Genomic DNA, 14674 nt, shown 5'->3' with positions numbered 1-14674 from the left:
TTTAAACAGCATTTTAAAAGGAAAATTTATAATCCTCTCCCAAATCTAGACAAACCCTACTCGCTTTGGCTGTTGCCATTCTCCAAATTTGACTGCAACCTCTACAGTAAAGGAAAAATAATTCTAATCACTCTTTATGGCCATGATAGGCAAGAACATATTTAAAAAGCTCACCATGTTGTCTTAATCTTAATTATTTTAATCAATCCGAGTTTGAAAATCTATACCCTTTAAACCTAACTTATGCCATAATTTTAGATTTTAGACTAGATTTGAAAGCATAATAGAGTGTGAGGAAAAGGACCTTGATAGACATGTGCAAGAAATGTTAACAAAGCAAAACGCCTGTGTCCTGAGCACAATCTTGTACTGCAGTGAGTCTTGGATCCTCTACGCACGGCAGGAGAGAAAGTTGAACACCTTTCATATGCGCTGTCTCCGACGAATTCTTGCCATCACCTGGCAGGACAAAGTTCCAAATAGCGCAGTCTTGGAACATGCTGGAATTTCTAGCACGTATATACTATTGAAACAGCGACGTCTACACTAGCTGGGGCATGTCATGAGAATGGCTGATGGTCGGATTCCGAAAGATCTCCAGTATGAAGAATTAGTGCAGGGAAAGCGCCTCAGAGGGAGACCATAGCTGCGATATAAGGATATCTGCAAGAGGAACCTAAAGGCCCTGGGAATGGACATTAACAACTGGGAAACCTTGACTTCTGATCGTTCAGCTTGGAGGTTAAAGATGCAGCATGGCCTTCTCCAATTCGAAGAGACACTTGTTCGGCAGGCTGAGGCAAAAAGGCAGTCCCGGAACCAGCGAAATCTGGGGGCTGGGCAGGGGACAGAATGTATCTGCCCTCAGTGTGGAAGGGATTGCCACTCTCAAATTGGCCTTTTTAGTCACACTAGATGCTGTTTTAGGACCTCTTTCCAGAGCACGATACCATAGTCTCTTGAGACTGAAGGATGCCAATGCCAAAACGGGTTGAAATATTACATCTACAAAAATGAAATAACATTTAAGAGTGACTCAGACAGTCGACCTCATGATTCACTGGAGTATAAGGGGGAGAGGGGGGAGGTTCAGTATAATTTGCCTTGCAATATTCCATTATTATAGCTAAACTCAATAAAGGTAGTTTTAGCCTTCCCAAGAAAATTATTTCCTGGTCTGGTTTACTTAATGAGGCTGACATGAAGGGAGGATTTTATTTTCCCACTTGGTCACACAGAGCAGAAATGTACAAATAATACATCTGCCTATCTCAGCTCTAGTCTAAACATCTGGCTGAGTGTGCAAACAACCATAACTATAACAACAACAACAATAATATTTTATTGTTATATTATATGCTGCAAGAAGATCACATAGACTGACTACAAACAATGACATTATAAAGTAGGAACAATGTTGCATCTGAAGATCTACAAGAAATATCATTTGCCTGCAAGCAAGAACTGGTGGGACCGTAAAATAGAGAAAGTCATATAAAGTGAAGAAAGTAAATTGCTCTGGGACTTTAGAATTCAAACAGAAAGGTACCTACCACATAACACCCCAGACTTAACAACTGTTGAAAGACAAAAAAAGTCTGGATAGTGGACATGGCAGTATCTGGGTACAGCAGAATAGAGGAGAAAGAACTTGAGAAGATAACAAAATACAAAGACCAGAAAATAGAAATAGAAGGACTGTGGAAAAAGAAAGTAAAGGTAGTGTCAACAGTAACAGGAGCCTTGGGTGCAATCCCAAAACCACTGGAGCATCACTTGAACACCACTGGCATTGACAAATTCACCATCAATCAACTGCAAAAGGCAGCTTTACTTGGAACAGCTGACATCCTGTGATGATATCTGTAACACCATCAAACATCCTTATCTGACTATCCCAGGTCCTTTGAAAGGACTCGATAGGAAGACAAAAATGCCAAATCCAGTCTGAACATATGGCTGACTGTGCGATGAATCATAATAATATTTTTTTAAATTTATATGCTGCCTGACTCCAGCAACTCTCAGTTGTTAGGAAAGGAAGTAACTGATGATTTTGTTGTCGTTGCTGCTGCTGTTGTTTTTGATGTTCGAACATAATGTGACATGATGATACTGGCATACTTTTTTATTTAACAAACATTTTACTGAATGGCTTATGACCAGTCAATTTTGGAAAAGCTATTTGTGTCACTGCGTTATTTATTTACCAGCTGAGCTCATTATTTCTGGACTGTCAGACTCTCCGTAGCTTTGCCAACTTCTTATCAGTAAGCTACGTGTTTCCGTATCCACCCACATTCCTTCACTTGCTTCTCACTTCTCTTTCCTTTGTTCTCTTTCCAGCAAGGTCCGGCTAAGAGATAGCCGGCCCGAATTACTTGCCAAAATGTAACAATTTACTTTTCTTAGTTAGTGAGGTGTTTTATTTTCTTTATAACAAATAAATGAGTTTTATTAGAACCTTCCTTCGCGTTTCTTTTCAGAATATTGCAACTTGGAATAAGCCTCGATTCATCTCCTCCTCTAAACCAGGGTAATTAGTCCCAGAGCCAAACATGGGATTAATAAATGCCCTGACATTCTGGTAGCAGAGGATGGTTTGATTTATGGCTTTTTCCTTGTTTTTGTTATTTCTGATAAGAGCGCATAGGCAATTAGTTTTTAGCTACTGAGGTACGCTAATTATATTGCTAAGATGCCGAAACAGAAGTAAAACAAATACAAAATGTATTTTGCTGAGAAGGTGGCAGAAAGGAGGTTTCCAGATTTCCAGCCCCTTACTACAGCCACACGCCTGGAACAAGAAAAAGCCGTGGGAACAGAAATGGAGACAGATAAGACAGAAGCTGTTTTTGAAGATGATGATTTACGACTGAGGTCAGTAACATTTTCTTCTGATCTTCCAAGCTCTGAAAAAGTCTTCCCAGAACCTTCTGAATTTGTAACGCTCGATGCAAGGCCAAAGCACACTGCTGAGCAAAATTCCTCCCACGCAGAGAGAGAAACAATTCATTATTCTCCTCGAAGCTCTAAGCTCACCCTGGATGAGCTGGCCATGAAAGCTTTTCGTGACCGTATAAAACTCTATGAACAGCAGCTATCCCAGGCAAAAATGGCTATATCTATGCTTGAGCAAGATAAGGGAGATAACTTAAATTTTTCAAAAAGCGCCATATTGTCTTCTTGCTCAGAGCCAAAGACACTCCCCCTGGTGGATCCTGTGTCAGGCCAATTAAGGCAAAGAGCACTGCATACGTCACATGAAAGTCTCCCTGATCAAGTTACACATGTCTTACATAACCACTCCTACTCTAAAGCATACAATGCCTCGTATGCAAAGCTGCCCGAAGCTAAAGGTGCAGCACCATCTGCTGGCAAAAGCAATTTACTACAGGAAGCTGAAATGCCACAAGTGTTTCCACAGGCCCAAACTCAAACACCCCCTGGTGGTGTTGGTGTCCTTTTAGATGGAACACAATTAAACTTAATGAAGCAAAGGCAAATGACTGCATCTCCAGCAGGTCATGCCAATATTGCAGATCAAGCACAAATGGCAACTGGAATACAGCAGATTCCAGTGCATCAGCCACAGCAGCTACAAATGCCTGCATATGTGCCCCAGCCACAAGTGCAAATAGGGCCACCTCCTGGCCCACCTCCAATGGCACAACCAAGACCTTTTTTAGGTCCACAACAAGCACAGCAAATACCACAGGCATTCCTGCCAGCACAGCCAGCATACCAAGTGCAGGCTCCTTACCAGGCATTTTCTGTCTCTCCACTAACTGGTGAGTCAAAACTAAAAATGTCAGGACACAATTACAAAGCCTGGGTCAGTGAGATTACACTATTGCTTTTTAGAGAAGGCAGTCACTGTATGGTATTTAACCCACCTGCTCAACCATGGGACTTTGCAATAAGAGATTTAGAGATAAGGGCTCGCACAACATTATTGATGTCCATGGATACTGAACTGCAGGTCACTTTTCCACCAAATACAACAGCCCGACAAATTTGGGCTGAATTGGAAAATTGCTACAGGCCTATCTCAATTGAATCTTCATGTTTACTCATGTCTGAACTCCACGGTTCAAAATTGAAACCTGGTGAACAAATTGGAGGACATTTGACCAAACTGAAAGGTCTGAGAACAGAATTGAGAGAAAGAGGCCATAACATTGAAGATATTCAAATGATCAGCATCATTATTAACTCTTTGAATTATGAATGGAAAGATGCTGTTACAAAAATTAACCAAGTCCCAATTGCTCAACGCACAGTGGACAATGTCTGTAGACTTTTAATTGAAGAAGAGGCATTCATGTTGGCCACGCCACACTTGAGAGGACCACCATCATCAAAAGCTCCAGCTAGACGCCCCTTCCGAGGAAGGACCTACGCTCCAAGGATGCCAAGATGCAACACCTGCAATCGTGTGGGACATGCCACCCGGGATTGTCCCCAATGAGTTCCAGCTCCCGTCACATACCAGCCCAGAGGAACAGATTCCAGAGGCAGAGGCAGAGGCGGAAGACAAGGTCGTCGTGGTCCCCGACGTGATCCACAAACTTCACTCGCCACATTGGCTTTAACCAATGATCCACAACCTCAACCAGAGTATGACAGACGACTCCTGTGGACTTTGGACAGTGGTGCAGCATTGCATGTTACCTACAGAAAGGAACTCTTCACAGAGATGCATGAGCCTGAACCAGAACTACGTGAACTTTATTCTTTCTCCAATCATCCTTGTCAGGTCAAAGGAAAAGGAACTGTTTATGTTGAAGAGCTCGATGCATTCATTCCTGATGTTTATTACATACCAACAGCAACCAGTAATTTGCTTAGTCAGTGTCACTTGTCTAGAATGTTAAAGTTCCAAGTTCACCACCTTGAAAAAGCAAGTTACATAGTTAAAGATGGAGATATTGTTGCTGAAACCATATTAATTGGTGGTGTTTATTACTTAAAGCCAAAGCCTAAAAAACAAACACAGGCAAGTATGCAAACTCCAAAAAGGCAGAGCACAGGCCCAGAGAGAGATGCTCCAGAGAGAGATCCTGTTGCTATTCCAAAGGCTCCTAAAGCCAACAAAAATAGAATTGGTAAACAGGTTGCTCAGAGCAAGCCTGAGGTTCCTCATAAAAATGTTAATGTTGAGAATTCACTAACTGGTAAACCTTTGCATTCCAGGTGTATCCACAAATGGCATAGAAGATTGGGGCATGCCAGTTTCCGTGTTCTTAGGAAGATGCCGGAATTCGCAAAAGGTTTGGATCTAAAGGGGTGTAAGGTGTTTTTGGATTGCGCTGTATGCAAGAAGGCCAAATCCAAAGCAGCAGCCATTCCCAAACGCGCTACACGCCTGTCAACACGCATTTTTGATTTGGTTCACATTGACATAGTTGGTCCATTCCTGCCATCATTTGGTGGTAGAAAATATTTTCTAACAATTGTTGATAATTACTCTAGATATGGATATGTATATCCTATGAAAGAAAAATCAGAGACCTTTCAGATCTTTAAAGACTTTGCAACCCTTGTTTCTACCCAACACCAAGTTCGCATCGCCAGAATCCAGAGTGATCGTGGTGCCGAATTCATGTCTCAGCGTTTCCAGGACTGGATGCGTAAGAATGGAATTATTCATCAGACTTCGGCCCCTTACACACCGGCTCACAATGGAGTCACAGAACGAAGACAAGGGGTACTGCAAACCATGATGCGTTGTCTCCTAGAAGACGCCAACCTTGGTAAGATATACTGGGGTGAAGCTATCAAGTACGCAAATTACATTGTCAACCGTACTTGGAGCAGTGTAACAAATCAGACTCCTTTCTTCATGTTGTATGGCTACAAGCCCGATCTTAAAAACATCCATATTTTTGGTTCATATGCTATGGTGAACATTCCCTTAGCTCAAAGAAGAAAAGGAAGTCCAGCAGCAAAGAGACTGAGATTTATGGGTATTGATGATAATTCAAAATGGAGCAAATTTATTGACTCTAAACATGTAATTGTGATTTCCCAATCTGCTAATTTTGAGGAAGATATTGACTGGTCCAGGATTCATTCCAATGATCCTGGAGTTTATTTTCCCAGAGATGATACTGCTGATGCCACGCAGATTGATGATCAAAATTCCACTGATTCTTCTCAACCCGATGTTCCGTCTTCGCAAGCCGCGGATGCTGACGCTAGCGACGAAAGTGAGGACGAGGACGAAGAAGACTGGACAGTTGTTCCGAGACGTTCCAAGAGGGTCACAAAAGGGATCCCTCCACAACGATATTCTTGGCAACTGACAAAAGCACCCTTGCCTTTGATTTGCAATGTTACACTTCCACCTGATAATTTCACACAAATCAAGCAGCTCCCTGATTCAGAGCAAGACAAATGGTATGATGCAATGCAGGTTGAAATGGACAGTCTAAAGAAACTTAAAAGTATTTACACCTGCAAAATCTCCAGCAAACAAAAAGGTCATTGGCACTCGATGGGTCTACAGAATCAAAAAGAAACCAAATGGTGAGTCATTGTACAAGGCCAGACTTGTAGCTCAGGGTTTCGCTCAACATTATCCTGAGGACTACACAAATACTTACTCACCGACAGTTCGAACTGAGAGTGTAAAAATTGCTTTAGCAACTGCAACTATCCTTGGTTTAGAAGTTTTCCAGTTTGATGTTGACACGGCTTATCTACATGCAGACCTAGACGAAGAGATCTATGTGAGAAGTCCTCCAGGATTCCGACAGCAAGAAAGGGATACCTGGTTCCTAAACAAAAGTCTCTATGGTCTGAAACAATCTGGTTTAATGTGGTATTTATGTCTTACTGACAAGCTAAACTCAATGGGCTTTATTAAGTCCGAAACTGATGAGTGCGTGTTCACAAAAAGATCTAACAATGCATATGAGATAGTTCTTGTTTATGTTGATGATATTGTTTATATTGGTCCAAATAAGCAAATGAGTGAAATTTTTGCCAAAGCTTTGCAGAGATACTTCACATTGAAATCATTAGGTCACATTAGCACTTATTTAGGTGTTCAGATTGAAAAGACACAGAAGGGGTTCAGTCTTTCACAAGAAGATAAAATTGAACAAATTTTGCATCATTGCAACATGAAAGATGCTAACACAACAAAGACACCCATGCAAACAGGATCAAACACTTTATCGTTCAGTCATTGGGTCACTGTTATACATTAGTAGTTGGACCAGACCTGACATTGCACTTAGTGTTAATCTCTTATCTCGACACGTAGGTAAGGCAAAACAGTTTCATTGGACATGTGTTAAGAAATTATTGAGATACCTAAAATACACCAAACATTTGAAGTTATTGTTAGAACCAACACATACTGATTATGCAGAATTATGTTGTTATGCAGATTCTGATTGGGCAAGTGATAAGAAATCACGCAAAAGTACTTCAGGTTATATGATGTTCTTAAATGGATGTCCTGTTTATTGGCAAGTACGTAAACAGAATTTTGTTTCTTGTTCATCTACTGAAGCTGAATATGCTTGTGTTTCAGATGCATGTAATTCTCTAACTTGGTTTGATGCTTTAGTCACAGATATCTGGACACACCCGATCCGACCGATCACCGTGATGGAAGACAATGAATCGGTGGTTTATATTTCTGAATCTCATTTTACAGGTTCTAGGTCCAGACACATTGACATCCGTTATCAAAACATAAAACATTTAGTGAAAAAAGGTTTTGTCAAAATGCAATATGTATCTACACATGATCAAATTGCTGATATGCTCAACAAACCACTTCCAGCAGCTCAACACGAGTATCTGCGTGAGAAGATGTGCCTTATTTGATGATGTACTGATATTCGCTCAACTGGCAAAGAAGGGGAATGTCACTGCGTTATTTTATTTACCAGCTGAGCTCATTATTTCTGGACTGTCAGACTCTCCGTAGCTTTGCCAACTTCTTATCAGTAAGCTACGTGTTTCCGTATCCACCCACATTCCTTCACTTGCTTCTCACTTCTCTTTCCTTTGTTCTCTTTCCAGCAAGGTCCGGCTAAGAGATAGCCGGCCCGAATTACTTGCCAAAATGTAACAATTTACTTTTCTTAGTTAGTGAGGTGTTTTATTTTCTGTATAACAAATAAATGAGTTTTATTAGAACCTTCCTTCGCGTTTCTTTTCAGAATATTGCAACTTGGAATAAGCCTCAATTCATCTCCTCCTCTAAACCAGGGTAATTAGTCCCAGAGCCAAACATGGGATTAATAAATGCCCTGACAATTTGTTAAGTGAAGAATGCTGCCAAAGCAATGCTATGCTTGCTTCCTTTTCCATGACAAACAGAAATATATGCAGAGGGCAGATTAGAACACAAGTTGATCCTGCTCTCTACTGAGAGGAGCCCCAAACTATCCTTTCTTAGTGAAAATATGAGCCTGGTTGCTCAAACCTGCTGTCTAGATCAGGGGTCCTCAAGCTGTGAGCCGCAGCCCACTAGTGGGCCATGAGGGGTTTGCAACTGGGCCGTGGAAATGGCTGGCAAGCACACACACGCGCAGTGGGTGAGCATGGGCACACATTCCGTTTACGCGAGCAGCAGGTGATTGTGCATGCTGCTTGCGCAAATGGAGCTGCGTGTGTGTGCTTGCTGGCCACTTGCATGAACCATTCCATTCCTCCCTGCCAGTCCGCAAAGCCAGAAAAGTTGGGGAATCTTGGTCTGTAGGCACTCCTCCACTTACCTCTTTTTGCTTTTGTATGGTATTCCAGGCTAATACAGCTGCCTGAGCCTTTGCTTGTTTCTTGGTTTTACCAATGGCAGATTCATATTGGACCTTGCCAATGACAACTGCTACAGTGAATCTACAGTGAAGAAAGTAATTTATAAAATATTGTGAAGTGGGAGGAGAGATGCATCGTCTGCAAAATACACTCCATTGCACAATTATAACTCCCATTTTCTCCATCATCAGGAAAAAAAGTTAACAACAGGATAGTCTTGGAAGACCAGATCATTTGTTTCCTTTTTTCCCTCAAATCATCCAAGTGGGGAAGGGCTGTTTTAATGAAATCTCAGGTTCCCAAATTCCAGTAGGGGATTCTGATATGAGAAGACTATTTTCTCTGAACTACATTTCCATTCCTGTCTCTATCTTGAAACCATCCTTCTAGCTAAATGCTGGGCACAAAGAACAGGGATAGAACCACTTCTCGTTTAATCACCAGCTCGGTTAGCAACCGTTTGCAAACAGACAGCAATAATAATAATAATAATAATAATAATAATAATAATAATAATAATAATAATAATATCATCATCATCATTTTCTGACCAACACCTACATCTAGGACCAAATTTTAAATGCCTGATAGCAAAAGCTTTCAGTATGAAACTGATTAAGATTTGGTCAGTTTCAGGTAGGAGAGGCCAGCCTGCCAGAGGGTTCTTATCAACTCATTAAGGTCACAGAACCCAGCTCCTTAACTTATGGTCAGCACTTTTTAGGGACATGCTGCTCTGTGGAGAAAAGGAGTCCAGGAAGAAATAGCTTTTTAAGCACTCTCTGCCGTGGAAAGATGCAAAAAAGGAAGGGGAGAAAACAAGTCCAACCCAGGACACTGTCTAAAATAACCTTAATCTGAATCAGACAGCAGCAACCAATCATCTTCGTAACAACACTCTCTCTCACTCACTCTCTGTGGTTTTGTTGGGGGGGGGGGCACACAGTTTGCTTAGTAATCATTTAGCTTAATGACAAAATTGATGGAACAGACTGCAGCCAGTAAACAAGGACAGGGTATACAACTTCTGTAACAGTGGTTTCTAAACTGACACAATTACTCCTTTTCCCAGGCCCAATAATGCCATTATCCCCACATAAAAAACCCAGACTGCTCTATTATCCCTTTTATGATCTCTGGATATTCATCAACTTACACACGATCATGAGCTGGGCCTGTGATAGCAATGTCTTTGTACTCCAATTTTAAACCTTTCTTCTGACAATGTTGATTAAGTTTGTTCATGAATGTATGTGGGTCAGGATGGTTGTCAGCCATGTTATAACCTAAAAGAAAAAAAATCACAATAGGCATATTTACTTGCAACTCCCTAAACATAGCAATGACACTGTTCTTAATATTTCCCAACCTTTTCATAATCACCTACACAGCCATATTCTGTACCACCTGCAGATTCTGAATACTCTTTAAGAGTAGCCCCATGTATATTATGTTGCAAGAGGTATCTAACACTCCAGTGACAATAAATAGGACTTCCCAATACAATAAATTGATGACCTACAAATCTACATTCACTCAGTTTCACTAGGGTTAATTCTGATCCTGTTCTTCCCAAACCAGACACCTAAAGCCTCCCAATCTAGAGACAGATCAGTCAGTAGCCTCACATAGAAGTTTAGGGAGACCTGGCTACAAACTTGGTTGGCTTCAAAAACTGTTGAACCAATTCAGGAAATTTATTGCAATCAGTGGCTACCTTGACTGCAGGGTGGATAAAAATCAATGATTTTTTTAAAAAAATCAAAAAAATCAGATTTTTTTTATTTAAATTGGATTTTTTTTAATTAAATTGGATTTTTTTTATTTTTATTGAATTTATTTTAATAAAAAACTTTGGGGGTAAAAATCTATCGTAAGATAGTTTTCTATTTAAGATACATAAATAATTTAGTTTATTCAGGATGAAATGGAGCTTAGTTATGTAGCATGAGGCTGTATATTCTGCAACACTGGGACTATCGGTGAGTCAACAATGGGTCAAAGGAGTAGCAGAGATGACAGTTGCTCTTTAAAAATTATGATTTAAATCGAGTTGATTTAAATCAAGCCTTTTTACTAGTGATTTAAATCATGATTTAAATTGTGATTTAAATCAACTCGATTTTAATCAAATCCACCCTGCTTGATTGCAGTGTGATTGTCTCTGAAGGCCATCTTCAAGAAGACTATGGAATTCCTTGTGCAGATGGCCATTGTGAGAACAGACTAGACTAGATAAGCAAGGAATCTGATCCACCATAGCATGGTTTTTATTATGTTCATTGAAATCTCAAGAACCTCACAAGGAAAGGTAATTTAATCTCTTGCCCTATTACCAAGACCAATTGGAACCTTCCTCAAAGAAAGGAAAACCACTGACAGTCAATGACATATACTGTAAATCTATATTTTGACACTCAAATACAGGTTGCAAATTCAGTAAAAAATGATACCAAAGCATGCACAGGATTGCAGCATGATGTACTTTGATTTGTCATGTCAAACTAAGCTAGAGGACCACACATTAGAGTTGGGATGTCCAGGGACAGCAGGAACATCTCTACCAACAGTGGCCCTCTGTGCATAGTACAATAAACAGTAAAAAAAAAAAAAACAAGTTAAATTGTTTGTTAGCCTGCCACTCTTATTCATCATCATGCCTGGTTTCTACCTGCAATTTACTATATTATCACATAGTTCAGACCCAAAATGAAGGCCATCTTCAAAATCCAAATATCAGACTTTGCACTCAAGATTTGCTATAGCTTAAGCGGCTTGGTTTCTAACCACAACTGTATTTTGGATATAGGCAAAAAAAAAAAAAAAAAAAAATCCTGCAAAATTCAGTTACACAATTATGTGCCGTTTATAAGTTGCTAAATAATACTTCACCTGCCTCACAAACCTAGAATTGAAATCAGCATCGACCAATCCTCTACATACAGCCCCGTTTTTCAATCTTGGCAACTTTTCAATGTGTGGACTTCAATTCCTAGCCTCCCTTGGGCTGCTGGGAGTCGACGTCCATAACAGGTGGAGGATGGCCGCTGTACGGGGTGCAGGAATCCAAATGAAAGTGCCATACCTCTAATCCAGGGGTCCCCAAACTTGGCAGCTTTAAGACTTGTGGGCTTCAACTCCCAGAATTCTCCAACCAGTTACCCGATGATTTTCCAAGCCTTTGCTTGAACGGAATCAAGCGCAGCTCCGGGAAGAAACCTGGAATTTCGCAGGGAAAACCTGTTGGGTGGGTGCGGGGAGTGCTTCCTCAAGAACGCTTGAACCGAACCTCGACTGAGCCGATTTCATTTAGTAAACCTATTTCATTTAGAAAAAGCCTTAATTTATGTCAGTGCGCCCTTCGCCTCCCCCTACTTTCCATATACACAGAGCCGACGGCACCTTCAAGACAAGGAGGCCCTTTGGCGTTCCTGAATTTGAGGACTCCTACGGGTCCCCAGCAATGGCGAGAAGCCTATTCTCCCGCCCCCCGTCTCCCGCCGCTTGAATACTCACCGAAGCAAGCAGAAGCTCTGTGGAACTAACAATTTTTCCCCGGGAATAAGCCCTGTCACCTTTCTCCTCCAGCAGAGCGGAGCTGAGGAGAAGCACTTACGCTTTCCACTTTCGTTTCTCCGGAGGCTCGCGTGGCTAATCCGCCCCCACCCGAAATCTCGGGGAAATCAGGCAAACTCGCCGAGGAAATCGAAAGTAAAATTGTACCATGAGGGAAAGTGCACCGCCCAGCTCGTAGCCAAGGTCAAGGCTCTCCCTGCTGCCGGCTCCCGGGGGCCGGGGGTAGGAAGAGGTAGGAAATAGCGTGTCTGAAATGCCAATGTTTCCCGCTCTTCGCGGGAATGAAGTAAAGGAAGCTGCTCGACCACGAGAAAGGCTCTGCTTGGGAGACGCTGCGGTGGGTCCGACCCCCAGAGGCTGGGAAAACCTGCCAGTTTTGATAATATGACGGCGAACGATATCACGCAGAGATGGTTGTGAGAGGGTAGGAGCCGGTAGGAAGCTGTGGTCCCTAGATAAGATAAAGGATGTGCTTGGACTTCAGCAGGAGGAAGAAAAAAAAGACACTCCTGCTTCCTAAATTTGGATGAAATTCAGCGAGATGGGTAAACCGAATGACCACGTGGGCAGCAGTTTGGCCTCTGGCCCGAAATTACAAAAAAACAAAAAACCGAGGACAAGAGAACTTAGAATAACTATTGAATGTACAGTAATCGGCATTCTTTAAAATGAAATTTCGTTGCATACAGTTCTCAAAGGGTCACCACCTCCAATATACACTACCTAAACACGAATGAATGAATACATACATATATACATAATTATGCATATACCCACATATATTATATGACACAGAGAAACAACATAGAAAAATACATTCTTTCCGAGCTGAGGAGGAATTCCTTCAATAGCAGCTCCAAGGTAGTTGGCTTCTTGCTGGGAGAGATCCCGGAGAAGGCCAGTGTCTGGAAATCCCTGTTAAGCAAAGGCTAGAAGAATTCATTCACACATCTGGATCACAGAGGAATGCTGTTAATTATTTCTGTCTTGAAAAGAAATAATTTGATGGAAAATGCTCATTTCGAGATATCTCCCTTTCCCTCTTGAGTCCAATTGAAAACAGCCCTGAAAAGGATCTGTTTTCAGTTCTATTCTGACATCAGGACTCTAGAACATGAGCATGGGGATATGTTTGCAGGTCTACAAGTCACAGAAAACAGCCCATCTGTGCTTATTGGTGAAAGAATTACCTGAATGCTTCATTTGTCCCCATCTCCACCTTTCCACTCAGTTGAGTGTTTAACAGCCACCCCACCTCACTTACAATATAGAAGAATAAAGTGCTTGTACCTGAAAGATCAGGTTAGGGACAGATCATCATGGAGAAAATCTATCTGGCGCTAAGAGTTGATATTGATTTGATGACACATAATCAGACAACGCAAAGCTGAATATTGTTACCCTGTTTATTTAACTTACTGTATGTGCAGAATACATCATAGAAAATACCAGGATGGATGAATCACAAGCCAGAATTAAGATTTCTGGGAGAAATATTAACCTCAGTTAAGCAGATGATATCACTCTGGCAGAAAGTGAGGAGGAATTAAAGAGCCTATTTATGAGGGTGAAAGAGGAAAGTGCAAAAGTTCGGCTGAAACTCAGCATTTAAAAAAAAGCTAAGATCATGGTGTCTGGTCTCATCACTTCCTGCCAAATAGAAGAGGAAGAAATGGAAACTGAGATAGATTTTATTTTCTTGGCTCCAAGGTCACTGTGAATGGTGACTGCAGCCATGAAATTAAAAGACGCTTGCTTCTTGGGTGGAAAGCTATGACAAACGTAGACAGCATATTAAGAAGCAAAGACATCACCTTTCCATCAGAGGTCCATATAGTCAAAACTATGGTTTTCCCAGTAGTAATGCATGGCTGTGAGAGTTGGATGCTAAGGAAAGTTGAGTGCCAAGAATTGATGCTTTCAAATTGTGATGGTGGAGAAAATTCTTGAAAGTCCCTTAGACTACAAGGAGATCAATTCAGCCAATCCTTGAAGGAAATCAACCCTGACTGTTCTTTTGAAAGACAGATAGTGAAGCTGAAGCTCAAGTATTTTGGCCACCTAATGAGAAGAGATAATTCATTGTAAAAGACCCTGATGTTGGGAAAGATTGAAGACAAAAGGATAAGAACAAGATGGTTAGACAGTGTCTTTGACACAGCAAACATGAGTTTGGGCAAACTCCGGGAGACAGTGGAAGAGGGGAGAGGAATGCAATGGTCCATGGGTCACAAAGAGTCAGACATGATTTAGCGATTGAACAACAATAAAAAACAATCAGACAATTCATCTACTCTGAAGACAAAGATCAATGGAT

At 41.2% G+C, this 14674-nt stretch overlaps 1 protein-coding gene across 1 annotated transcript in view; it reads right to left on the bottom strand.

Annotated features, from left to right (window-relative positions):
• Positions 1–12617, bottom strand: part of EIF2AK2 (eukaryotic translation initiation factor 2 alpha kinase 2) — a 61803-nt gene extending 49186 nt beyond the window's left edge. The window contains exons 1-4 of the mRNA XM_070932510.1: positions 12298–12617; positions 11867–12000; positions 9938–10067; positions 8742–8862 (exon numbers count right to left, since the gene is read on the bottom strand). Coding sequence (XP_070788611.1) covers positions 8742–8862; positions 9938–10059 — 243 coding nt within the window. The 5' untranslated portion in view covers positions 10060–10067; positions 11867–12000; positions 12298–12617. The remainder of the gene's footprint in view (positions 1–8741; positions 8863–9937; positions 10068–11866; positions 12001–12297) is intronic.
• Positions 12618–14674: the final 2057 nt, after the last annotated feature.

Source organism: Pituophis catenifer, unplaced genomic scaffold, assembly GCF_029215685.1.
Source record: "Pituophis catenifer annectens isolate HBS135680 unplaced genomic scaffold, rPitCat1.0.hap2 SCAF_1, whole genome shotgun sequence".
Taxonomy (NCBI): Eukaryota; Metazoa; Chordata; class Lepidosauria; order Squamata; family Colubridae; genus Pituophis; species Pituophis catenifer.
Note: the sequence above shows the minus strand (reverse complement) of the source record. Positions and strands in the feature narration are given on the sequence as shown.